General features: G+C 42.0%; 1 protein-coding gene across 1 annotated transcript in view; it reads right to left on the bottom strand.

The window, feature by feature from the left end:
* The window catches only part of PTTG1IP2 (PTTG1IP family member 2), an 86,827-nt gene extending 86,504 nt beyond the window's left edge, over positions 1-323 (bottom strand). Inside the window, exon 1 of the mRNA XM_042249122.2 lies at positions 176-323. Coding sequence (XP_042105056.2) covers positions 176-323 — 148 coding nt within the window. The remainder of the gene's footprint in view (positions 1-175) is intronic.
* Positions 324-20,714: the final 20,391 nt, after the last annotated feature.

Below are 20,714 nucleotides of genomic sequence, written 5' to 3'. Positions count from 1 at the left end.
CTGCAGTCCTTTTGCCCCTCAAAAACTTAATTGGTATCTCCCACATTTTGCATCTTTTTAGTCAACACCCAAAGGCAACTTTAGAGATGAAAATTTCAGCCTTCCAGGAAGGCTCAAATATAAAAGCCACGGCACACGTGAAGCAGTGCCTCTGGGCTCAGGATGGCTTACCTACCATCATTCATAGTTTTTGGTCTTTGCTTGTCCTTGTATCTGGAGATTTGGGAAACGCTATTTTCTGAGAAGCTGATAAACAGTTGGATGAGAAAGAGAGAGATAAACACTGGCAGGAGGATTTGGCTCCATGACCGCAGCCAGCACATAGCTCTTCAGACCTGGGTGCCACCAGTTGTTGGCCAGAGGGACTGTGGTAGGCATCAGGTACTTATTTGGACCTGTGGAGCCACTCATGGACCATGAGCCGTCCCAGCAGTCCCTTCCGAGGCGGCTCTTTCAGAGCCTTGGACTCCAGCATAATTCGCAGAATTTTAGTGCCACTAATGTTCCAGCCAGAATGCAGAATGTTTGTCATGCAACGCTGGCCTGCCACGGTCACCACCTATGCTTTGTCCACTGGTCTCGATCGAAGTCTATTACCCTCTGAAACCCACAGCGTTTCCCTGCTGGGTTGTTGCTTTTGAAGAAGGCCTGAATTCTACGTTCCACCATTCAATAGCTAGAAAACAGTAGCAGCTTTCTTCGCCTGGTTATTAGTTTTTATTTTTAAAGTGATGGGGAAAATATAACTAGTAGTTAAGATGTTGATGCTGGGAAAGATGAAAGGCAAAAGGAGAAGGGGCCAGCAGAGAATGAGATGGTTAGATCGCATCACCAACTCAATGAATACAAATCTGAGCAAACTCTGAGAGACAGCAGAGGACAGAGGAGCCTGCCTGGCGTGTGCAGTCCTTAGGGTAGCAAAGAGTCAGACACGACTGAGCGACTGAACCGCAACAAAGTCATAATGAAATACTGGCAACAATATATGCTGTTCTTTTAAAATAATCTAGGTTAAAATGTCACGTTTCAGAAATATAAATAGTATGATTTAAAGGATAAGGCAAAATTGTGAAGGTGGTTCCAGAATGACTGAAACTTGAGCAATATTGCCCCAGTGCCCAGGGGTATGGTGGGAAGGAACTGGGCATGGAGGCCTCTCCTTGGTCAGGGTCTATCTTAAGTTTTTATTGAATTTGTTACAATATTTCATCTTTTTTTTGTTTTGGTTTCATGGCCCCAAGGCATGTGGGATCTTAGGTCCTTATCCAGGGATCAAACCCCAAACCCCTGCTTTGGAATGTGAAGTCTTAACTGCTGCACCACCCAGGAAGTGTCTATCTTGTTTTGCTTTTTAAAGCTGAATGATGGAGCTGTCCCATGGCCTCCTTGACACACTGATCTAGACTTCACGCTGAGGACGATGGATCCAGTACTGACAATAAAGATGGTGAATGGGACAAGCACGGAGTCTCTTTTCCTCACCTCTTTGTAATGCAGAGGACAGATAGAGCTGTTAATATATATGAAAAGTTCTCATAAACTGACAAGATAAGGACAGAAGGAAAAACGATAGTCATTTCAGAAGAAGAAATAAGTCCCTGCTGATCCTTTTGGACACTGAATCAGACACTCTTCAGAATCAAATTGTTTGATCATCTGACTTAATAAGTCTCCTTTTGCTTAAGCCAATTTGAGTTATGTTTTCTGTCTTTTTGAGCATTCCTCAACAGCAACGTATTAAGACTTTTCCTAGAAAGGAAAAGCGGTGGTTACAGATTTGTGACACTGTTCTTTTTTTTTTAATTTTAATTTTTACTTTATTTTACTTTACAATACTGTATTGGTTTTGCCATACATTGACATGAATCCACCACGGGTGTACATGCGTTCCCAAACATGAACCCCCCTCCCACCTCCCTCCCCATAACATCTCTCTGGGTCATCACCGTGCACCAGCACCAAGCATGCTGTATCCTGCATTGGACATAGACTGGCGATTCGATTCTTACATGATAGTATACATGTTAGAATGCCATTCTCCCAAATCATCCCACCCTCTCCCTCTCCCTCGGAGTCCAAAAGTCCGTGATACACATCTGTGTCTTTTTTGCTGTCTTGCATACAGGGTTGTCATTGCCATCTTTCTAAATTGCATATATATGTGTTAGCATACTGTATTGGTGTTTTTCTTTCTGGCTTACTTCACTCTGTATAATTGGCTCTAGTTTAAAATTAAAAGCTTCTGCACAACAAAGGAAAATATAAGCAAGGTGAAAAGACAGCCTTCTGAATGGGAGAAAATAATAGCAAATGAGGCAACTGACAAACAACTAATCTCAAAAATATACAAGCAGCTCATGCAGCTCAATTCCAGAAAAATAAACGACCCAATCAAAAAATGGGCCAAAGAACTAAATAGACATTTCTCCAAAGAAGACATATGGATGGCTAACAAACACATGAAAAGATGCTCAGCATCACTCATTATCAGAGAAATGCAAGTCAAAACCACAATGAGGTACCACTTCACACCAGTCAGAATGTCTGCGATCCAAAAATCTGCAAGCAATAAATGCTGGAGAGGGTGTGGAGAAAAGGGAACCCTCCTACACTGTTGGTGGGAATGCAAACTAGTACAGCCACTATGGAGAACAGTGTGGAGATTCCTTAAAAAATTGCAAATAGAACTACCTTATGACCCAGCAATCCCACTGCTGGGCATACACACCGAGGAAACCAGAATTGAAAGAGACACATGTACCCCAATGTTCATCGCAGCACTGTATATAATAGCCAGGACATGGAAACAACCTAGATGTCCATCAGCAGATGAATGGATAAGAAAGCTGTGGTACATATACACAATGGAGTATTACTCAGCTGTTAAAAAGAATACATGTGACACTGTTCTTAAGCAAAGTCCCTGTGCCCCGTCCTGGAGTTGATGTGGATATCTGCAACGAGGAAAGGGAATCTGTAACTCAACAGATCCCATGTATGAAGCTCCTTTTGTTCATAAATGAAGCTTGCTCTTTCTATCTACATATACATTTCCATATGTACATATGTATTCTCATTTGTATATGTACATACACATGCAAAATTACCTATCCAAATAAGCAAAATTATCTATCCAAATACATAAAAGCTAAAAGTCCCACTTCTATACAGTCCCACATTCAGAACAGAACATTGTGATTGTCACAGGAGACCCCTAATTTCTAGTAGTACGGTTCTAGCAGAACCGTAGTGTCTGGTCAGGACACTCTCCCACGGCATCTCTCTCCTGTGCCTACTTAATGCCTTCCCTGTCCTGATGTGGACCTCAGCAGCTCTGAGTCCCTGAATCTATTCAGATAACTGCAACATCCCACTTCAGGCAGAGGGATGAGAATGTGATGTGATCACCCACCACGCCTGCAACTCGGACTGACCTCAGTCTCTTGGCACTTCACGAATTAGGTTTTATCATCTCATCACAAGTACCATCATGCCCAGAGAGGTTGCCCCAGCTCTGGCTGACCTGAAACCAGCCTCATATACTCTGACATAACAATTGCCACTTACTCATCACCCTCCCAAACCACTTGTAGCTGATGGCCTTGTTTACTACACCAGAAAAAATGGAACCAGTTCAGAGGAAATTTACCTGGATTCCACTTCCACACTTAGCCCAGCATCTGCACTCACATTCTCTGCTTTCCTGCTTGTAACCATAGAGAAAATTTCCGTGCTCCTGTTCAAAGGCAGAGTTTCTCCATGGGCACTAGATTCCCCCTCTATGTCTCTCCCACAGCATTGCTCCATCCACTCTCCTTCTTCTGCATTATTTGTTTTCCAGTCTCTATTGCTTCATTCTCAAAAGTATGCAACATGCTCTTATTGATTCTGTCTTTAAAATCACATACAAACTCTGTCCTAACTCTGCTTCTTTTATTAGGTATCACCTTATTTCTCAGGAGGAGCCTACACTTAGTGACTTCAATTTTCATCCGTTATTGGCTCTTGTTGGTGTTCAGTCACTGATTCACATCTGCGACCCCTTGGACTGCAGCATGTCAGGCCTCCCTGTCCCTCACCATGTCCCGGAGTTTGCCCAAGTTCATGTCCATTGATTCGGTGATGCCATTCAACCATCTTATCCTCTGTCACCCTCTTATCCTTCCGCCTTCAATCTTCCCTAGCATCAGAGTCTTTTGCAAAAAAGGTCCAAATTATCTCTTAAACTCTCTCTAATCATACTCCCCAAACCCCAGCTCCACCAAAAAGCTTCTTGTCAAGGACACTAATGATCTCCATGTACTAAATCCAATGATCAGATCTCAACCTTCCTTTTTCCTGACTGATGGCCAACAATTGGCACTGTTGGTCGCACCATCTTCCTTAAGAGGCCCTCTCACTTCGTTTCTAGGTCACCAAGCTCTCTTGAATGTTATGCCCCTCAGGTTATTCCTGCTCAGCTTTTTTTTGTTTTTGATGCTACTTTTCTCCAAGACCTACCTGTTCATATTTCTGTAGTCAAGAGTGAATCCTTGGTTTTCTTTTCTAAATACATTTATTCATCTAGGGACATGGTTTTAAATATCATGGCAAATATCATCCAATGTGCTGCTGACTCCTAAATTTCTATTTTCAACTTGGACCTCTCTCCTAAACTCCAGACAAATATATCAAAATGCCTATTCAACAGCTTCAAACCACATCTTCTCTCTAGACAGTCAAAATTTATGATCTTCCATCCATGTTCCGATCCTTCTAATTTTTCAGTCCCCAAACTGTAAAGTCATCCTTGTTGCTTTATTTTCTGAAACTCTGCACCCAAATTCATTAGCAGATCACCTCTCGTCTTCAGATGAATACACCTCTCCCTCCTCTCCTGTTATTCTTCGCTCACAACCTTGTCCTGCCCTACTCTCCCAGCCTGTCGGTAACACAGCAGCTAGTAACTCTGTTAAGAGTCAGAGCAGGTAACATCTCTACTTGGAAACTTCCTTCTGAGAGTAATCCTCGAGCTCCTTACAGAAAGCTGATGACCGTGTGGTCTGACACTTCCCTCTCGGGCCCCTCCGGCATCAGCTACTCTCTTTCTCTCCCTCCTCGTGTGATTAGGCTGCTGCCGTGCTGGCATCTCTGCTGCTTCTCGAATATACTCAGCACGCTGTCACCACAGGATTTTACAGTGGATGTTCCCTCTGCCCGGAACGCACTTCCTTAGATAAGCCCCTTGGTTAACTCCCTCAGCTCCTTCAAGTCTGATTAAATGGCATCTTCTCAGTGAGGCTTCACCTGAACCCCCCTGGAGAATATTGCAAGCCACACCCCCTTACAACGGTCCTCCCAGTCCCCTTAGCATGCTCTGTTGTCTTTCAGTTCAGTTCAGTTCAGTTGCTCAGTCGTGTCCGACTCTTTGCGACCCCATGAATTGCAGCACGCCAGGCCTCCCTGCCCATCACCAACTCCTGGAGTTCACTCAGACTCACGTCCATTGAGTCCATGATGCCATCCAGCCATCTCATCCTCTCTTGTCCCCTTCTCCTCCTGCCCCCAATCCCTCCCAGCATCAGAGTCTTTTCCAATGAGTCAACTCTTCGCATGAGGTGGCCAAAGTACTGGAGTTTCAGCTTCAGCATCATTCCTTCCAAAGAAATCCCAGGGTTGATCTCCTTCAGAATGGACTGGCCGGATCTCCTTGCAGTCCAAGGGACTCTCAAGAGTCTTCTCCAACACCACACTTCAAATGCATCAATTTTCGGTGCTCAGCCTTCTTCACAGTCCAACTCTCACATCCATATGACCACTGGAAAAACCATAGCCTTGACTAGACACGCTTTTGTTGGCAAAGTAATGTCTCTGCTTTTGAATATGCTATCTAGGTTGGTCATAACTTTTCTTCCAAGGAGCAAGCGTCTCTTAATTTCATGGCTGCAATCACCATCTGCAGTGATTTTGGAGCCCCCCAAAAGAAAGTCTGCCACTGTTTCCCCATCTATTTCCCATGAAGTGATGAGACCAGATGCCATGATCTTCGTTTTCTGAATGTTGAGCTTTAAGCCAACTTTTTCACTCTCCTCTTTCACTTTCATGAGGAGGCTTTTTAGTTCCTCTTCACTTTCTGCCATAAGGGTGGTGTCATCTGCATATCTGATATTGATATTTCTCCCAGCAATCTTGATTCCAGCTTGTGCTTCTTCCAGCCCAGTGTTTCTCATGATGTACTCTGCATAGAAGTTAAATAAGCAGGGTGACAATATAGAGCCTTGACGTACTCCTTTTCCTATTTGGAACCAGTCTGTTGTTCCATGTCCAGCTCTAACCGTTGCTTCCTGACCTGCATATAGGCTTTGTATTAACTTCTAAAATACTATAAAATTTGCTTCTTATGTTACTGCTGTTTTCCTTTCTCCTGTCCACTGGAAATATAAACTCCACAGAGTGAGGATTTTTATCTCTTTTGTTTAGCCATACAATGCAAACATTAGAAGAATGCCTAGCACATAGTACATGCTCAGGTTTTCAGATTGAACCTATATCCCAAAGCATTCATCACCTTAGCTCTGGTCTTATACTCCAAGAAATCTCTACTTGAACATCCTTCAGATATCTCAAACCCAGTATGCCCAAGGCCAGTCTCTTTTTTTGGCATCAAATTTGTTCTTCCTGCTGTCCTCCCAGTTGGATTCATAGCACCGATATCCATCCAGTCACCTAAGAGGGAAGCCTCAGAGTCATTCCTCAGTTTTAATTTTGGAACAGATGCCTAGCCCTTTCCAAAGGCTAACAGTCATTTGATATTAATTGCAGTCCTTCAGCCACATACACAAACATTATTGAACTGCTTTAGTCACTTGTGCTAGTCTCTTGAGGATTATTTTCCATTGGTTAGTGCATAAGCCTGCTTGGGCTGCCATAACAATATACCAGACTCGTGGCTTAAACAGTTAATTTCTCACAGTTCTGGAGGCTGGAAGTCCAAGCCCAAGGTGCCGGCAGCATTTGTCTCTCCCGAGGCCTTCATACTGTGTTTCCATGTGGCCTTTCCTCTGGGTGTGCACGGGCTTCCCTGGAGGCTCAGTGGTAGAGAATCCGCCCGCCAGTGCAGGTTCAATCCCTGGGTCGGGAAGATCCCCAGAAGAGGGCATGGCAACCAGCTCCAGGACTCTTGCCTGAGAAATCCCATAGACATATGAATTTGAGGGGCATATTCTGTCCCTAACAGTCAGACATAGCACTTTCCCCTCATCCTGAGATTCACTCTTTGTCCTTCAGAATTATTCCTGCCAAAAAAATTCATTCCTTGTGCACATGCAAACTCTGTTTTCTCTCATTTGCATTTTTTCCAGCTCATCCTTATTCTTGCCTTTATCAAAAGCAAATGTGTGCCTATGAAAGTAGTTTTTCAGTACTTTCCCTGCTTTTGTGTTTATCAGGTAGAGATAATTGTTCATAAAATATTTTTTTAATAGGGAAAAAAACACAACTCTTTTAGGTTTGGAGCACCAATTTTAACATATTGGGGGATATTCCCCCCACAATGCTGTGGACAACAGCTGGGTGTCCTACAACTCAACTAAATTCCAGTGCTGTCTACCCAGAGGTGGCATCAGATGCTTCAGGGAAGGGTTCCGTAACACAAGACTGCACCCCTACCCCAACACACTTTAGACACAAGTCAGAACAAGTCCATGTTATCACCTGTGCTCTCAAGGTTCCCACAACATCCTGCTCTGGTTCAATTAATTTACTAGAGTGGCTCACAGAGCACAGAGAAACACTGTACTTAAAAATCATCAGTTTATTATAAAAGGACACAACCCTGGGGCAGCCAGATGGAAGAGATACATAAGATAAGGTATGGGGAAAGACTGAGGGGCTTCCATGTGCTCTCCAGCCCCACCACTCTCCCATTTCCCCGTGCCACCAACTGGGAAGCTCTTCACGCCCACTCCTCTGTGGTTTTTACGGAGGCTTCATTACATAGGTGTGTTTGATTAAGTCATTGACCATAGACAACTGATTCAACCTCCAGCCTCTCTTGAGTGGAGGGGAGTGGCGGGGGTGGAAAAGGAGGGAAGAGGGGATGATTGGCAATCAGCTCCCATACTTAGGCGAGGCTCCAAAAGTCACCTCATTTACATCAAAAAGGCACCTTTATCAAGGTCCTTGGTCTTCCCTGGTGGCTTAGCAGTAAGGAACCCTCTCCAGTATTCTTGCCTGGAGAAGCTCCTGGACAGAGCAGCCTGGTAGGGTACATTCCACAGGGTCGCAAAGGGCAAACACAACTGAAGTCACTCAGCATGCATGCACGCAGCCATCATGGTCCTTACTTAGAAATTCCAAGGCATTGTTTCATTGAAGTATAGTTGATTTATAATAGTATACTAGTTTCAGGAGTACAGCATAGTGAGTCAATATTTTTACAGATTGTACTCCATTGACACTTATCACAGAATAATGGCTGAAGGAAATTGCAAGAATTTTAGGAGCTCTATGCCAGAAATAGGATGATGACCAAATACGTATATATGGATCTTATATATCACAAGCTGGAATCAAGATTGCCAGGAGAAATATCAATAACCTCAGATATGCAAAATGACACCACCCTTATGGCAGAAAGTGAAGAACTAAAGAGCCTCTTGATGAAAGTGAAAGAAGAGAGTGAAAAAGCTGGCTTAAAACCCAACATTCAAAAAACTAAGATCATGGCATCCAGTCCCATCACTTCATGGCAAATAGATGGGGAAACACTGGAAATAGTGGCTGACTTTTTTGGGGGGCTCCAAAATCACTGCAGATGGTGACTGCAGCCATGAAATTAAAAGACGCTTACTCCTTAGAAGGAAAGTTATGACCAACCTAGACAGCATATTAAAAAGCAGAGACATTACTTTGCCAACAAAGGTCCATCTAGTCAAGGCTGTGGCTTTTCCAGTGGTCATGTGTGGATGTGAGTTGGACTATAAAGAAAACTGAGCACTGAAGTATTGACACTTTTGAACTGTGGTGTTGGAGAAGACTCTTAAGAGTCTCTTAGACTACAAGGAGATCCAACCAGTCCTTCCTAAAGGAGATCAGTCCTGGGTGTTCATTGGAAGGACTGATGTTGCAGCTGAAACTCGAATACTTTGGCCACATGATGTAAAGAACTGACTCATTTGAAAAGACCCTGATGCTGGGAAAGCTTGAAGGCAGGAGGAGAAGGGGACGACAGAGGATGAGATGGTTGGATGGCATCACCAACTCAATGGACGTGAGTTTGAGCAAACTCCAGGAGATGGTGAAGGACAGGAGAGCCTGGCATGCTGCAGTCCATGGGGTCACAAAGAGTAGGACACGACTGAGCGACTGAACAGCAACAAGCCTCCCAAAGCCAAAGAGGCAAAGAAACTCAGGTAATAATGCAACCCAATCTATGGACATCAGAGCAGTGCAGAGGAGGGTGGAGAATGGGTTTAGAAGTTTAGCTGGTGAATAATCCGTACCTTTACTTCACAAAACAAATAGGCCTCTCCTCTGATATATGTTGCTAAGTTGCTTCAGTCGTGTCTGACTCTGTGTGACCCCATAGATGGCAGCCTACCAGGCTCCCCCATCCCTGGGATTCTCCAGGCAAGAACACTGGAGTGGGTTGCCATTTCCTTCTCCAATGCATGAAAGTGAAAAGTCAAAGTGAAGTCCCTCAGTCGTGTCCAAGTCTTAGCGACCCCATGGACTGCAGCCTACCAGGCTCCTCCATCCACGGGATTTTCCAGGCAAGAGTACTGCAGTGGGGTGCCATTGCCCTCTGATACATACTTATATACAAATATGTATTTGTATATAAAATCACGTCATATTATGAATTTTTATTTTATGTGTTTGGCTCCCTCTACTAAATCAAGACTCAGTTCTTACATGCCTCATTCATGGTGTTAAGTATGCCAGTACCCATTATAGGAGGAATTAATAAATAAATAATTTTTGACTAGCTAAATGAATGAATACTTATTGTCTGTCTCCATGGCTTAAAATTTTGCTGGGGGAATAAGGGAAAATGTACACTATTTTGTGTTACATTTTAATGACCAATGAATTCCATCTGGCTCCTAAGTATAATAAAGACGTCAATAGCAAAAACAGGATAATTTTCCTGATTGCTGGCTATATGCAGACATGAGAAGCAAACAGCAGAATCTAAGAATTTATACCACAATTTGCCTTTTAAAAATTAATTTTCCATTATTAAAAAAATCAAGACTAGCTCATTTATCTTTGGTTTTGGCTTTGAAAGTCCACATTTTTATTTCTTATTTTGAATTTAATTTATTAATTTTATACTGGAGAAAAGTTGATTTATAATGCTGTGTTAGTTTCAGATGTACAGCAAAGTGATTCAGTTATACATATATTTTCTTTTCCAGATTCTTTTCCAATATAGGTTATTAATAGAAGTGAAAAATTGAGTTTATCCCCAAAAGAAGCACTAAAGTAAAAATTTAAAACATTCAAATGTCTAACAGCCGAATCTTGATAACTAAACTGCTTATCGAAGGCAAGCAGATGAAAAGTCGCCAGGATACTACTGGATTAATCAGTGAATACTGTTAAAGTTGGTATCGATGCCCTTTCCCCCCAAAGTATAGAGAGATTGTGTTTTGGTGACTGATATTCCTTTTCGACCTGTGGGTCACTGAGCTTTGGAAGTTGTGTGATGATGTTTAAGGCAATCGCGCAAGTGTACTCATTACTTACTGTCTAGTACTGCTGTTGGCTCAACGACAGTTTTTAAGCAGTTTTGCGTCAGCTTTTAAGCAGTATTTCAATAACACAGTAGACATCTCTCTAGACTTCACATTCTTTCTACATTCCCAACCAGTGGAAAGAAAGCATAGTGGGGATTGCTTTCTTGGTATTTTGTTGTTACAGAAAAAAGGAATGTTTATGATTTGTTGGACATTTCTGAGGGCACGTATAACATGAAAAGGACATTTCAATAGAAAATGTACATTCTGATTGGACACTGTTGTTAAGTGCATTGTTCATCAAATGTTCCGTGATACTGAGTTTCAGGCATCAGTTGAATTATATTATGGTGAAATTTGTGAGTAAGGTAAGCTAACTCAAAATGACAAGCCAAGGGCTTTTAAAACCCACATTTCAACGAAACCTGGCACGCAAAAACAGCTGCTCTAAGTCTGCTTCTCTGATATTTCAAAGGAAGACTAGCAAGAGATTTCTGATACCATATGGGGCAACTGCAGAAATTCTAGAACAGTCTGAGAGGCCTTGGGTGAAAAGTCACACTCTGCCTTATACAGATGGCATGTTTAATTATTAAAGAGTAATTTTAATCATCTAATCATTTGAAGCCCTGAAATGAAAGGTTTTCTCAGATACCTCGACGCTTGTTGCAACCTAAACTCTACTGTCAAACTTCTGTGGAGCCTGGAAGTAGCATACGTGATTTCATATCCTAACTTGATTTACATTTTCATGTGAGCTGAATTTGTTTTGCAGACTCTGAAAGACATTATTTTGTGGGGGTGGGGTGGTGTGGGAAACTGAAGATCATGTCTTTGGCAGAGAATTTACCTATTCCTAGCAGGAAAATTAAATCTAAATCCTTGCTTCAGTCTTAAATGAGGCTCAAATTTCTCAGGAGGATGGGGCAATGAATTGCCCCTTCCTTCAGCAGTGTTTGCAGTTCTGAGAGAAATGTTTGCCTCTAGCTTTGAAAATCTTTTTCAGAAAAATCTTAGCTTTTGTTTGTTACCAAAAATAAATAAATAAACCTAGCAAAGTATCTGACATGCAACATTCAGTAAATATTAGACCCTTCTCATTCTCTCTCTCATTCAATGCGTGCACACACATTTTCACGGTCATAGATTGGAATTCAAAGTTACATGATCTGGCAAGCACCATGGAATAAAATCAAGGATAACTGCACCAATCTATAAAGGCAAAGTTAGTTCCTATTGTTTTCATCCAAAGAATTCTAATTGACTCATAGAGTTTATTTATAATGTCATGTTTTTATCTTTTTTAAAGACTTTATGTATTTTGGTTTTGGCTCCTCTTTGTCGGTGCACATGTGCTTTCTCTAGCTTCGGTGCCTGTGCTTCTAATGGTGGTGGCTTCTCTTGTTGTGACGCACAGGCTTAGTCGACCCTCTGCATGTAGAATCTTCTCAGACCAGGGGTCGAATCCACGTCCTCTGCATTGGCAGGCAGATTCTTAACCACTGGACCACCAGGGAGGTCCAATAATGTTTTCTATTGAGCAGAATCTGGGGGAAATGTCCCTTAACAATCTCAGTTGAAATAATAAGGAAGGACATATAGTAAATCTGTGGCTTCAAGTTCACATGGAAACCAGACTATGCTCTCCCAGGAGACTCTTGCTTTATTAAGACTACTGATCATTTTGCCTAGCACTGACAGGTGGTCAGAATAAACGGCCACAAAGATAATGGGTCTTTGACCTTGACTTTCATTATATGACATTATGTTACTTCTCAAAGGGAATGGATGATGCTGACTTCACATCTCTCCTCCAACTTGTTTTTACCAATCAACAAAGAGAGAACAGCTTTGTATCACTCTATTTACAGAGAAATCTGATTAGGAGCTACATAAATCTATAGACTATTTTCTACTAAGACTTCTGTTCTTTAAAAAATCACAGGTATTGGATCAAGATCCCATATGTCTCAGTTAAAAGGTTTCACATGCCACAACAAAGATCAAAGATCTTGAGTATCATAGCTAAGACCCAGCGCAGTCAAATAAATATTTTTTTTTAAAATCACAGATATTAAGTGGGATACTATGCTCTTCTGAGAATCACTCATCTGCTTCCAATTTTTTGGTTTTGTGCTGCTCCATTTGAAGTGGCACCAAGGAATAGAGGCTTTGAGCAACAGAGCAAGAAAAGAACATGATTATAACTATTCATATGTGTGTGCTGTGCGTAGTCACTCAGTTGTGTCTGACTCATTGTGACCTCATGGACGGTAATCCCCAGGATATTCTCTCCATGGGGGTTCTCCAGGCAAGAATACTGGAGTGGGTTGCCATGCTCTCCTCCAGGGGATCTTCCCAACCCAGGGATTGAACCCAAGTCTCCTTCATTGCAGGTGGATTATTTCCCATCAGAGCTACCAGGGAAGCCCTTAAGATACTTCTAGAAACATTTGGGATATCCTGAATATTGCTGGGACATGTGCTTGTAGATACTGGATACTGATTTTACTTCAGAAATCAGATAATCTTCAGTTCAGTTCAGTTCAGTCGCTCAGTCATGTCTGACTCTTTGCGCCCCCATGAATTGCAGCACGCCAGACTGTGGCTCAGATCATGAACTCCTTATTACCAAATTCAGACTTAAAGAAAGTAGGGAAAACCGCTAACCCGTTGAGGTATGACCTAAATCAAATCCCTTATGACTATACAGTGCAAGTGAGAAATAGATTTAAGGGCCTAGATCTGATAGATAGAGTGCCTGATGAATTATGGAATGAGGTTCATGACATTGTACAGGAGACAGGAAGCAAGGCCATCCCCATGGAAAAGAAATGCAAAAAAGCAAAATGGCTGTCTGGGGAGGCCTTACAAATAGCTGTGAAAAGAAAAGAGCGAAAAGCAAAGGAGAAAAGGAAAGATATAAGCATCTGAATGCAGAGTTCCAAAGAATAGCAAGGAGAGATAAGAAAGCCTTCTTCAGTGATCAATGCAAAGAAATAGAGGAAAACAACAGAATGGGAAAGACTAGAGATCTCTTCAAGAAAATTAGAGATACCAAGGGAACATTTCATGCAAAGATAGGCTCGATAAAGGACAGAAATGGCATGGACCTAACAGAAGCAGCCGATATTACGAAGAGGTGGCAAGAATACACAGAAGAACTGTACAAAAAAGATCTTCATGACCCGGATAATCACAATGGTGTGATCACTCATCTAGAGCCAGACATCCTGGAATGTGAAGTCAAGTGGGCCTTAGAAAGCATCACTATGAACAAAGCTATTGGAGGTGATGGAATTCCAGTGGAGCTATTTCAAATCCTGAAAGATGATGCTGTGAAAGTGCTGCACTCAATATGCCAGCAAATTTGGAAAACTCAGCAGTGGCCACAGGACTGGAAAAGGTCAGTTTTCATTACAATTCCAAAGAAAGGCAATGCCAAAGAATGCTCAAACTACCACACAGTTGCACTCATCTCACATGCTAGTAAAGTAATGCTCAAAATTCTCCAAGCCAGGCTTCAGCAATATGTGAACCGTGAACTTCCTGATATTCAAGCTGGATTTAGAAAAGGCAGAGGAACCAGAGATCAAATTGCCAACATCTGCTGGATCATGGAAAAAGCAAGAGAGTTCCAGAAAAACATCCATTTCTGCTTTATTGACTATGCCAAAGCCTTTGACTGTGTGGATCACAATACACTGTGGAAAATTCTGAGAAAGATGGGACTACCAGACCACTTGACCTGCCTCTTGAGAAATCTGTATGCAGGTCAGGAAGCAACAGTTAGAACTGGACATGGAACAACAGACTGATTCCAAATAGGAAAAGGAGTACGTCAAGGCTGTATATTGTCACCCTGCTTATTTAATTTCTATGCAGAGTACATCATGAGAAACACTGGACTGGAAGAATCACAAGCTGGAATCAAGATTGCTAGAAGAAATATCAACAACCTCAGATATGCAGATGACACCACCCTTATGGCAAAAAGTGAAGAGGAGCTAAAAAGCGTCTTGATGAAAGTGAAAGAGGAGAGTGAAAAAGTTGGTTTAAAGCTCAACATTCAGAAAACGAAGATCATGGCATCTGGTCCCATCACTTCATGGCAAATAGATGGGGAAAGAGTGGAAATAGTGTCAGACTTTTTGGGGGGGCTCCAAAATCACTGCAGATGGTAATTGCTGCCATGAAATTAAAAGACGCTTACTCCTTGGAAGAAAAGTTATGACCAACCTTAATAGCATATTCAAAAACAGAGACATTACTTTGCCGGTTAAGGTCCGTCTAGTCAAGGCTATGGTTTTTCCTGTGGTCATGTATGGATGTGAGAGTTGGACTGTGAAGAAGGCTGAGCACCGAACTGATGCTTTTGAACTGTGGTGTTGGAGAAGACTCTTGAGAGTCCCTTGGACTGCAAGGAGGTCCAACCAGTCCATTCTGAAGGAGATCAGCCCTGGGATTTCTTTGGAAAGAATGATGCTAAACCTGAAGTTCCAGTACTTTGGCCACCTCATGCGAAGAGTTGACTCATTGGAAAAGACTCTGATGCTGGGAGGGATTGGGGGCAGGAGGTGAAGGGCACGACAGAGGATGAGATGGCTGGATGGCATCATGGACTCAATGGACGTAAGCCTGCGTGAACTCCGGGAGATGGCGATGGACAGGGAGGCCTGACATGCTGTGATTCATGGGGTCACAAAGAGTCGGACACGACTGAGCGACTGAACTGAACTGAGGCCTCCCGGTCCATCTCCAACTCCAGGAGTTCACTCAGACTCACGTCCATCGAGTCCGTGATGCCATCCAGCCATCTCATCCTCTGTCGTCCCCTTCTCCCGCCTCCAATCCCTCCCAGCATCAGGGTCTTTTCCAATGAGTCAACTCTTCACATGAGGTGGCCAAAGTACTGGAGTTTCAGCTTTAGCTTGCTGTTCTGTAAAACAGCAGGTCCCACTGAGAAATATGATCCTTCTAAAAATGCTTGCCTCTTATTTTCAGATGATTGCTCACATAGAAAATCCAAGAGAATCTATAAGTTATGAGAATTAATGAGTTCAAAAAGTTTTCTTGATTTCAAATCAATGTTCTCATATGCTAGTCAATACCAACTGGAAAATGTAACTGAAACAAAGGTCTCATCTACAATATCATAAAAGCTAAAGATGTAAGTCTATTAGCTTTAAATATCAACATAATTTCAGAAACAAAATTGAATGTAAAAAGACAAAGTACAGCATGGTAGATGCAAGATAGATATTCATATAAATTTGATAAATTTATCTTTTTATATAAGTACAAAACTGACATTAGAAATTTATATGCTAAAGTACTATATAAACATTTATGGGTTAATATAAAAATTTTAGGTTGCTGGTTACTTCTGGTAGGTGCAAGTAAAGAATGGAATCGGAGAAACATTCACTGGGACTTTATTACTTAAAAAAAAAAATCTGAAGCAAACATATGGTAAAATGATCATGTGTGTTATAGCTGTGTGGTAAATATCATTGTTTTCTTCAAGGGATCATCATTATTTTCTATAACTACTTATATTTCATAAAAATGCTTTTAAATGCCATTGTAATTGTAAGGAATGGCACAAAAGACTTTTTTTTATTGTTCTCTTATGCCAAGTGGAGGATCTGAGTGTGAAATCAGAATCAGTCTGAATGAGTGAACAGTTTTGTTTTTCTTAGGCACTTAGCCAACAAGTTAGCCAGAGATGAAACATGCATTAAGTTGGAACCTACATGACCAGAGCTGATGCTTTAGAAAAACAACCTCCTACAGTTCCCCTAATGGAGGAAATCGTCCCTCCAGCTTTTGTGAAGCAGACACGGTTTTAGTGGCCCTGGGCTAGGGAGGAAAATGTCCTGAGTCTGGGGGCCAGTTGCGCCACTACTGGGTGACTTCGGAGAAGCTCCTTTCTCCTGTCCCCAGTCTCTTCGCTTGTAGCGTGTGGGTATTCCCTGCTTCCCCTTCTCACAGGCTTGTGCAGAGTAAATGGAGTGATGCACGCGTGACACTGTCTACTGTTGTAGAAATGACAGAGGATCCTATGTACATGATGTTCACTGATTTTCAGGCTGACCTTATAAAAAGCCAAGTGTAGTTAAGATGTCAGGGGAGTGCAAAGACAATCACTTTGCGGGGAAAAAGAATAAACTCTGCCTAATATCAAAGACGCAGTATCAGGGGAATGATCATGCATGAACAGAATTTAATCCCAAGGATTCTCTTTAGAAGAACATGTACAGAGATGTTAATTTTAATGGTTTTTCCTCCTACTTTACTAGAGGACATTATTTGAAGAATTTCCTTCTTCTCTTATCATGCTGAGTTGTTTGGTAGAAATTAAGATTCCTTAGGTTATTTTTGTGGGGTAAGGGCTCTTCTCCAGGATTTACTTTAACTGAAAAGAGACTGTCAACTATTTTTTATTTTTATCCACAGATGTAGAAAGTCAGTGGTTAAAAGCACAGATTCATTAGCTCCATTGACTGAGTTTGACTCCAGACTCCGCCACTTATAATTGATGCCAACTTATTAACCTCTTTGCCTCAGTCCCTTCCTAAGTAAAATGAGGATGATGATGGTACCTAACTTTAGGCTATTGGGTTTTAGAGAAGGCAATCATAACTCTCCCCAGAAGTGGCCCTAGGTTTTAAGGGGTCTGAAGCTTGTATTTTTTAGGGATCTCTTTAAGAGAAAGAATATAAAATTATAAATACAAAGTTATACGGCCAGTGAAGGGTTCAGTCAGATCTGACTTTTTGCAATCCTATGGACCATAGCCTGCCAGTTTCCTCTACCTATGGGATTCTCCAGGCAAGAATACAGGAGTGGTGAGTGGTTTGCCACGCCCTCCTCCAGGGGATCTTCCCAACCCAGGGATTGAACCTGTGTCTCATGTCTCCTGCACTGGCAGGTGGGTTCTTTATCACTAAGGGTACCTGGGAAGAGGAAGGATATTCCCATCTGAATGCAGAGTTCCAAAGAATAGCAAGGAGAGATAAGAAAGCCTTCTTCAGTGATCAATGCAAAGAAATAGAGGAAAACAACAGAATGGAAAAGACTAGAGATCTCTTCAAGAAAATTAGAGATACCAAGGGAACATTTCATGCAAAGATGGGCTCAATAAAGGACAGAAATTATATGGACCTAACAGAAGCAGAAGATATTAAGAAGAGGTCGCAAGAATACATGGAAGAACTGTACAAAAAAGATCTTCATGACCAAGATAATCACGATGGTGTGATCACTCACCTAGAGCCAGACATCCTGGAATGTGAATCAAAGTGGGCCTTAGAGAGCATCACTACAAACAAAGCTAGTGGCGGTGATGGAATTCCAGTTGAGCTGTTTCAAATCCTGAAAGATGATGCTGTGAAAGTGCTGCTCTCAATATGCCAGCAAATTTGGAAAACTCAGCAGTGGCCACAGGACTGGAAAAGGCCAGTTTTCATTCTAATTCCAAAGAAAGGCAATGCCAAAGAATGCTCAAACTACCACACAATTGCCCTCATCTCACACGCCAGTAAAGTAATGCTCAAAATTCCCCAAGCCAGGCTTCAGCAATATGTGAACTGTGAACTTCCAGATGTTCAAGCTGGATTTAGGAAAGGCAGAGGAACCAAAGATCAAATTGCCAACATCTGCTGGATCATGGAAACAGCAAGAGAGTTCCAGAAAAACATCTATTTCTGCTTTTTTGACTATGCCAAAGCCTTTGACTGTGTGGATCACAACACACTGTGGAAAATTCTAAAAGAGATGGGACTACCAGACCACCTGACCTGCCTCTTGATAAATCTGTATGCAGGTCAGGAAGCAACAGTTAGAACTGTACAAGAAACAACAGACTGGTTCCAAATAGGAAAAGGAGTACGTCAAGGCTCTATATTGTCACCCTGCTTATTTAACTTCTATGCAGAGTACATCATGAGAAATGCTGGGCTGGAAGAATCACAAGCTGGAATCAAGATTGCCGGGAGAAATATTAATAACCTCAGACATGCAGATGACACCACCCTTATGGCAGATAGGGAAGAGGAACTAAAAAGCCTCTTGATGAAAGTGAAAGGGGAGAGTGAAAAAGTTGGCTTAAAGTTCAACATTCAGAAAACGAAGATCATGGCATCTGGTCCCATCACTTCATGGCAAATAGATGGGGAAACAGTGTCAGACTTTATTTTTTTTTTTGGCTCCAAAATCACTGCAGATGGTGATTACAGCCATGAAATTAAAAGACGCTTACTCTTTGGAAGAAAAGTTATGACCAACCTAGAGAGCTAATTGAAAAGCAGAGACATTACTTTGCCAACGAAGGTCCATCTAGTCAAGGCTATGGTTTTTCCAGTGGTCATGTATGGATGTGAGGGTTGGACTGTGAAGAAGGCTGAGCGCCGAAGAATTGATGCTTTTGAACTGTGGTGTTGGAGAAGACTCTTGAGGGTCCCTTGGACTGCAAGGAGATCCAACCAGTCCATTCTAAAGGAGATCAGTACTGGGTGTTCTTTGGAAGGAATGATGCTAAAGCTGAAACTCCAGTACTTTGGCCACCTCATGTGAAGAGTTGACTCATTGGAGAAGACTGTGATGCTGGGAGGGATTGTGGGCAGGAGGAGAAGGGGACGACAGAGGATGAGATGGCTGGATGGCATCACTGACTCGATGGACATGAGTCTGAGTGAACTCTGGGAGATGGTGATGGACAGGGAGGCTTGGCGTGCTGCAATTCACGGGGTCGCAAAGAGTCTGACACGACTGAGTGACTGAACTGAATGGTAGCTGGGAAGCCTATACATTTCTCTATTCTCCAAACCAGGAACCAACTGAGCAAGCAGACACAGTTGGAGATCAAAATACAGCCAACAATCCTTTATCTACAGTTCAACATCCAAAAAGTTTTAAAACCCAAAAGAGTTTTTGTAATTCATTTGGCAGCAAAATCCAACATCTTCAAACTCATTTGACAATAAAATCTGGTCTGACTTAATGAGACATAGTCTTAATTTATCCAACTTTGCATGGACATTCATACCTTTTATTGCATAAATAACAAAGTGTTTGAAAATGGGGAGTTGTCCCAGAACCTGTAAGTAAGACATATAACCTTTCTGAAGTCTGAAAATTTCTCAAATTTGAAACCCACCAGGTCCCAGGAACTTCAGGTAAAAAATTGTGTAGTGTCAGGTACATTACAAATAAAGCTGAATTGGGGAACACATCAGCACCCCAGAAGTACAGGGGCAAGGTTCTGAGTGTGTACAGAGGGACTGAGAATCCCCTAGGCTGGAGCACAGCCTCCCCAGGGAATAAGTTCCAGCTCCTTTCCCTTCTCTTAAACCACCAACTCTCCCAAGTTCATCCTGAGGGGGAAGGAGTTACACAGGAGAAGATTACGTAGCCCAACAAGTCACTCCCAAAGTGACCTGGGGAGTGGAGAAGAAACACGGTAAATAGGAAAAGAAAGTCCCCCACTAAGAATGGTTTTATTGTAAAGATGAAGCAGAACCATGACTTGCAGAATGGAGCTGGAGGAATCAACCTTCCTGACTTCAGACAATATTACAAAGCAACAGTCATCAAGACAGTATGGTACTGGCACAAAAACAGGACTACAGGACAATGGAACAAGATAGAAAGCCCAGAGATAAACCCACACACCTATGGGCATCTTACCTTCAACAAAAGAAGCAAGACTATACAATGGAGAAAAAGATAGTCTCTTCAATAAGTGGTTCTGGGAAAATGGGACAGCTACGTGTAAAAGAATCAAATTAGAACACGCCTAACATCATATACAAAGATAAAACTTGAAATGGATTAAAGATCTAAACATAAGACCACAAACTATAGAACTCTTAGAAAAAAAAAAAACATAGGCAGAACACTTTGTCATATATCACAGCAAGATCCTCTATGACCCACTGACTAATGGAAATAAAAACAAAAATAAACAAGTGGGACCTAATTAAACTTAAA

The sequence above is a fragment of the Ovis aries genome, chromosome 4, assembly GCF_016772045.2.
Source record: "Ovis aries strain OAR_USU_Benz2616 breed Rambouillet chromosome 4, ARS-UI_Ramb_v3.0, whole genome shotgun sequence".
In the NCBI taxonomy this organism is placed as follows: domain Eukaryota; kingdom Metazoa; phylum Chordata; class Mammalia; order Artiodactyla; family Bovidae; genus Ovis; species Ovis aries.
This window is presented reverse-complemented; position numbering and strand designations above follow the sequence as displayed.